The sequence below is a fragment of the Cebus imitator genome, unplaced genomic scaffold (assembly GCF_001604975.1).
Source record: "Cebus imitator isolate Cc_AM_T3 unplaced genomic scaffold, Cebus_imitator-1.0 Scaffold23, whole genome shotgun sequence".
In the NCBI taxonomy this organism is placed as follows: Eukaryota; Metazoa; Chordata; class Mammalia; order Primates; family Cebidae; genus Cebus; species Cebus imitator.
The window spans coordinates 2895200-2902204 of record NW_016107338.1 but is presented as its reverse complement, the minus strand read 5'-3'; the positions used below and the strand labels follow the sequence as shown (position 1 = coordinate 2902204).

The window sequence follows — 7005 nt, the reverse complement described above, 5'->3', positions numbered from 1 at the left end:
GACTTGCTTAGGACCCATCAACCCTTTGTTTCCTATTTTTCATTTTTGGAATAGGAATGTCAGTCCTATACCTGTCTCACTGCTGTGTTTGGGATGCACATAACTTGTCTGGTTTCAGAGGTTCACAGCTGGAGAAAGATAGGAATCATAAGCTGAAGTCTCACCCATAGCTGATTTAGATGATATTTACATGAGACTTTGTACTTTAATGTGAGAATGAATTTAGATTCTGGGGGCTGTTGGGGTGGAATGCGTATATTTTGCAGGTGATAAGAAAATGAATTTGGGAGAAAGGCTAAAGGCTGAATGCTATGGACAGAATATATTCACCCAAAATTCATATATTGAGAGCCTAACCCCCAATGAGGCTGTATTTAGAGACAGGGTCTTTAGAAGTATTAAGATTACATGAGATAAGGGTGGAGCTCTAATCCAATAGGATTGGTGCCCTTATAAGAAGAGGAACCGAAGTTACCTATCTCTCTGCCATATGAGGATACAGTGACAAGGCAGCCATCTGCAAGCTAGGAAGAGAGCCCTTATCAGAAACCAAACAATGCCAAACCATAATCTTGGATTTTCCAGCCTATAGAACTATGAGAAATAAATGTCTGTTGTTAAGCCACCAGTCTATGGTATTTGTTATGGCAGCCTGAGCTAATTATACTTTCTGTGCCTTGGTTTTCCCATCTGTGAAACAGGGATAATTATGCCTTCATCTTGGGCTTGTTGTAAGAATCAGTTAACACATGGAAAGCATAGAGAACAGAATACAGCATATAATAAGGACTATGTCTTTGTGAGCAACTGTTATAAAGAAGTCTTTGTGCTCAAGGTGCTTGGCTGTCTACCTTGCACAAAAGGTACCATTTGGCCTTAGCTGGGTATTTAGAAACCCTTGAAAACTCTCACTCCCATTGGCCAATTCTTACAACTCTTCTAGCTTAAGTCTGCTTTTCTATTAAGGTTAATTTCTCTGGTTCTCTGGGAAGGGTAACGGTCACTTATTTCTCAAAGCAATGAAAAAAAAAAAATATGGACTGAAAGATATTAGATGTAGGTCCCCAGAGGATGATGATGAGTTGGAAGCAAAGGCTGAAGCCCCTGAAGCCTATTTCTTGGAAACATGAAGTTAAGGAGAAAATAGAGTGGCATAAACTTGAGACAGGCAAGGCTATTTGAAAGGCTGTTAAACTCTGAACTCTTGCAAAATTTCTTTTTTAAAAAAGAGATTCCAAAACTTTCAAGACTGCATTTATTTATCTCTAGAAGGTAACCCTGGGCCTTTTCATTTTTCATACTTGTGGAAGTCTGAAACAGAAGAAATTCCATTATAAATAGTTAAAAATAAGAAAAGTTTACAAAACGAATAAGGAAATATGCAAAAAATTAATTTCATTGGTAATCAAGATGTTTAAATTTAAAGATACCAACATATTACCATTAAGACTCCATCTTTTAATAGCGCTCATGTTAAGAATAAGATGGAATTAGCTCTCTTCTTATACAGTCGGTGGCATTATAAAGTGGCACTATGTATCAAGTTATAGAATGACCTACCTGTGACTCAGCAGTTCTACTTCTGGGAATCTATCCTGCAAAACAATACAAAATACAGAAAGGGCTAACACATCAGTTATTTGTCATGTTTATGAGAACAAAAAACTGAGAACATGGTGGCCAACAATAAGAAAATTGTCACACCTAATGGGTCATGTAAACATGCCAGTGATAGAAAAATCAAGAACAGGTACACAATGTTATGTACCCAATGATAATTTTTTGTTTTTGTTGCAAAGGAAAAGAAACTGGAAGGATTTTAATGTATTTCCATCAGTGGTTTTACTAGCGTGGCAAGATCCTTTTGTCTCTGCTCAATTTTCTGAAGTCCTCAACATGAAGAAAAAACAAACCCATGATTGAAAAATAAAGGCGTTCAAGTCATGGTCAGGCATTTTGCATACTGAAACCCAGTAAGTATATCACTGCAGATGGTAAAACACTGCAATCAAATGCTCTAACTTAGCCTTAAACATTTATCTATTTTCTAATCCACCCTCCTTTACATTTCAAGAAGGTGGCTAAAAAGGACTTGACACTATCACCCCATCCTCCTAACCCCAACAATTCATTGACTTGCAGATATTGGGCAAGATACTTCTGTTCCTTAGTTCCCTCACATGTAAAATAGATACATTTGTATAGCACAGGGTGGTTGTGAAAATTAAATGGGATAATATGTATACACTGCCAGGAACAGTCTCTGACACAAAATATGTATGAGTAACTTTTTTTTCTAATCTTGATGGAGTCTTTCCATTATACATGTGATCAAGCTTGTTTTCTTTTTATCGTTCAGACTTAGCTTTAGAAGTTTTATTTTTTAAATACATTTTTTAGATATTTAGTATGTTTTATACTTGAGACAAATTCATATATATTTACTTGAAGGATTAAAGGATGACTATATCCTGCCTATAGTCTAGTGCATTTTAGAACGTTTGTTTTAGTTTGTTTTTAAGAGTTAGCTGGAAAATTTCAGAAATGCAATATTTAAGTATGAGAATAGGAAAACTTGTCGAGGTTTATAAATGTCTTTATTGTCACAAATCATTAAAAATTGGCTGTTGGTCTCATCTAAGCCAAAGAGTTTAAGGTCCAAGAAGATGGTAGTCTGAAGAATAGAAACCCAGTTTGCTGCTTAATGTCTTTAAGAAGGCAGGCACACTCCAATTGTTGGCAGTGTAGCTGCAGAATTTGCCATATTTTCCAATGTACATTCCTCCACCCACTGAGCCAGGCTTGGTGAGGAAGATGGGGGTAAATAGAAATCCTTGCTCACTCAGCTTTAGAGTTCAGTCCTGGTGCCTGCAATAGTCTGAAAAGCAAGGCTCACCTTTCTAAGTCCCAGAGAACCACAAACATAGGCACTATCACAGCACTAGCCCCTAAGTCCCCAAAGTTTAGAGAGCACAGTAAAATCCCAGAGCTATAAATGCAGTCACTGGAGCAGCATTCCTCTGAGCTACTGTGCCCTTAGTCCAGGGAGCAAAACCCAACACCTTACCAGGTGAGATATACTACTGTGGTCCAATAAGGAGTGGGGACAACTGGGACAAGCCAGGAAGCACCCACATCATTAAAAGGGAAACAGCCCTGTAAAATACTGGGCTGACTAACCTCATCAGAATATGCCCCATAGGCTCTCAGTGAACCCTGGGGCAGATGACTGTGAGACCCATCACTTACTGTGGTAGAATTTTTACAATTACATAGAGCCATGACCTGGGGGAAATGTGAGATGGAAGACAGAAGAAAGAGGCTTCGGGACATTCCCAAGGTGCTAATGAATTCATCCCAACTAGCCAGATCATCTCATTTCAGAGCTTAAACTTCGACAGGAAGAAATGTCCCCAGTGACTAATTTCACAGATTACCACAACTTGTAATAGGGGTGGTAGAAGTCACCCATCCACACAGACTTTCTTTCACGAACACTTTCAAGGAATATTCCCGTGACATGCCAAAGTTTGGAAGTATACAATGGCAGCATGCTCAGACCCCTGTAGCAGACACTTTTGTCTCTCCATATGTCCCTTTCCAAAGGCCCTCAAACTCCAGCGCTCCTGGCATCTCACTCCAAAATTGAGGGTGGTCTTTGTCTAGAGACATGGTCTCTACAGTGTCAAGGGCAACTCTGAACAAAATTTAGAGCCATACATGATATGAAATGCCTGAGCCATAACCACAGGTGGCAAATAGAAGGAATAAACAATGGCAAGACAATGAACACCCTGCCATCCAGGAATGCCAACCCCAATATAGCAAAAACTTACACTTTGAAGCTCCAATTTTAAACAAGCCTCTCCTGGACCTTGAAATTAATTTTTCTCACTACCAACACCATATGCTGTGGCTTCACATGGCTCGTGGCCCTCTCCATCCACATGATACTTGCCAATTCATTCCCTGAGTGAGCCTGCTCTGGCCCCAGAAGTTAATCTCCATCCCTGTCATCAGCAGATTCTCATGTACTTCATTCAGGACTTTGCCTCCCAGGAATGTTGTTGATCTTGCACAGTCTGCTCTGACCCCATCTCCAAATCCCTCAAAATGCCCATCCCTGTCACCACCAGGATTTCACTCCCTGGGTCCTCATCAAGGGCAGGGAAAAGGGTGCCACTCCTGCAAACTGAAGCTGGAGAGGGCTTGCCTCCCAAATCTTAAGCTCCCCTGCATATGAGCATTTCTGTCCAATGAACCATATTAACTCACTGGATCTCCAGTCTGGTCAGGATCCTGAAACCCTATGGAGTCACCCCTTTCAGGAAAGCTGAGTCGAACCTTTTTATGAGGATCCTTTTGTAAAATAAGGGTCAGCCTGAGCATCACTTCCTTGGACCCTTTTTATCTTGAGCCCATCCTGGTTCCTGATTGTAAAATGCAGGCTTTTAATAAAGTTAATAAACGTGATATTGAATAATTGCTCAACTCATGTATAATTAAAGATCTCAGAGATAAATGTTCACAAAGAGAAAACTAGCCGTAAAGATGGCTGCACAGTAGATACTTCAAAGAAAAAGTGAGTTTCCCTTCTCTCTCCTAAACAATTCAGTACTAATGTCATTAGCTGGGTCACAGTTAGGTAGTAAGAAGCCATAGTGACCCAAAGTGAGGTGATATCAGAGCCCAAGTGGGGTGCGATGGCACCCACATACAGAGGCAGCCCAGCATAGGATATCAGAGACCCAGCAGATGAGGAGCATGTTCACACAGTGGAGGTGGTACAGTGCAAAAGTGGTAGAGCCCAATCAGGGTGGCAATGGCAGCCCCGTGGAAGGGGTAGAGGCCTGGCCTGGGGACTCAGAGCCCAAGCTGGGTAAGAAGTCCATGGAAAGGGGCAGTTCAGCATGGAGTGGAGAAACCCGAGCTGAGTAGGCCAGGCACTTGTGTGTGCAGGTGATTTAGCCAGAGCAGAGAGAAGAGGAATCCACATTTCAAGGGACTTGTGTGGAATGTCAGAGCTAAGAAGGAGGTTTTTATGGAGGTACAGCTTGCCATGAGTGTTAAAGTTCAAGGGGGTGAGGAGAACAGCCATGTGGTGAGGGTATGGCAGCAGAGATGGGAGGTGGGTTATACACAGGGGACATCCTCATATACGTGGCTGATTCCAGGTCTGGGATAGAAAAGTACAAGATGAGCTTAGAACATCTTCTTCCAGAAAGAAAATGATCAAATAATGATGATGACATGTCAAACAGAAGGGTTGCCAACTTAAGGAGTTTTCGCTGGCCACAGTGGGGACAATTTGAGCAATAAATAAAAAATTATAGTATGTAATAATCCACTGAATAGAAAATCATGAGCTCATACTAATATAAAAATGTCTGTATAAAAACAACCAAAATGTTCTAAAATATTTAAGTGAACAGTTAAACTGTGGTACATCCACACCACAGATTACTCAGCATAAAACAGAGGCAAAGACTCTTAATATAACATGGATGATCTCAAGGGCATCATCTACGTAGAAAAAGATCATCTCTAAAAATCACATAATGTATGGTTTCATTTTTATAGCATTCTCAAGATAAATTATAGAGGTGGAGAACAGATTAGTGATGTCCAGGGGTTTGGAAGAATGGAGTGGCAGGAGCAGAGTACAGGTGTGACCATAAAGAGGCAGCACAGAGATCTCTGCGGTGATGGAACTGTTCTGTATCTGGATTGCAAAGGTGATTCCATGAATCTACACATGTGATAAAACAACATACAACTATGCATACATGGTACCATTGTCAATTTCCTGGTTTTGATATGATAGTATAGTTATGGAAGATGCAACCATTGGGGAAAATTGGGCTAAGGATGCACAGCACTTCTCTGTACTATTTTTGCAACTTCCTGTGAATCTATAATTTTTTCCAAATTACAAATTTGATAAATATAGAATGTTTGATGATTAATGAGAGATTTACATAGTTTCAAAACACCTCCTCACAAAATAAGAAAAGACTAACTTTAAAGTGAAAAAGCTTGGCAGTCCCACCGTAAGCAAGTGATCAAAGTGAATATCATTAGAAATAGAATAAATCAAATCTGCCCTCATGTAATAGGATGCAATGAGTGGAAAACAGCATCACTTGTTATTCCTGCCAAGGATGCATATCTGAATCTAATCAAAAGGAAACAGACAAATGCAGATCAAGACACACACTATAAGACAACTGGCCTGTAATCTCCAAACATGTCATGGTTATAAGTCACAGAAGCACCAAGAAACTCTTCTTCCAGACTGAAGGAGCCATGACAACTAAATGTAATTCATGATTCTCAGCTGGGTCCATTCGTTAGAAGAGATGTTATCGAGACTACTGGTGAAACTTGAATGGGACCTGATGATTGTATGGCAGTAATACGACAACATTAATTACCAGACTTAGTGGTTGCATTGTGGCTATGCAAGGGAATGTCCCATTTGTAAGAAATGCACACTGAAGCCTTAGGGGTGATAGAACGTCATTTTGGCAACTGACCCTCAAATGGGTCAGAAAAAAAGTTCTTTGTACTGTACCTGCAACTCTTCTATAAGTTGACTATTGTTTCAGACTAATTTTTTAAATTTTAAAAATGAATGGCCAGGCACAGTGGCTCACGTCTGTAATCCCACCACTTTGGGAGGCCAAGGTGGGAGGATCATAAGGTCAAGAGATCGGAACCATCCTGGCCAACATGGTGAAACCCCATCTCTACTAAAAATACAAATTTAACCAAGCGTGGTGGTGGGCACCTGTAGTCCCAGCTTCTTGGGAGGCTGAGGCAGGAGAATTGCTTGAACTCGGTATGTGGAGGTTGCAATGAGCCGAGATCATGCCACTGCACTCCAGCCTGACGACAGGGCGAGACTCTGTCTCAAAAAAACAAACAAACAAACTTCAACTGGCACAATAATAAGTTCCTACTGCTTTAATCCTTACAGGAAAAAAAAATGTAGCATGAATTAAC

General features: G+C 40.4%; 1 protein-coding gene across 1 annotated transcript in view; it reads right to left on the bottom strand.

Moving 5' to 3' along the window:
* Positions 1-1238: 1238 nt before the first annotated feature.
* Positions 1239-7005, bottom strand: part of FIGLA (folliculogenesis specific bHLH transcription factor) — a 13260-nt gene continuing 7493 nt past the window's right edge. The window contains exons 4-5 of the mRNA XM_017522015.2: positions 1561-1595; positions 1239-1311 (exon numbers count right to left, since the gene is read on the bottom strand). Of these exons, the coding sequence (XP_017377504.1) occupies positions 1296-1311; positions 1561-1595 (51 nt within the window). The 3' untranslated portion in view covers positions 1239-1295. The remainder of the gene's footprint in view (positions 1312-1560; positions 1596-7005) is intronic.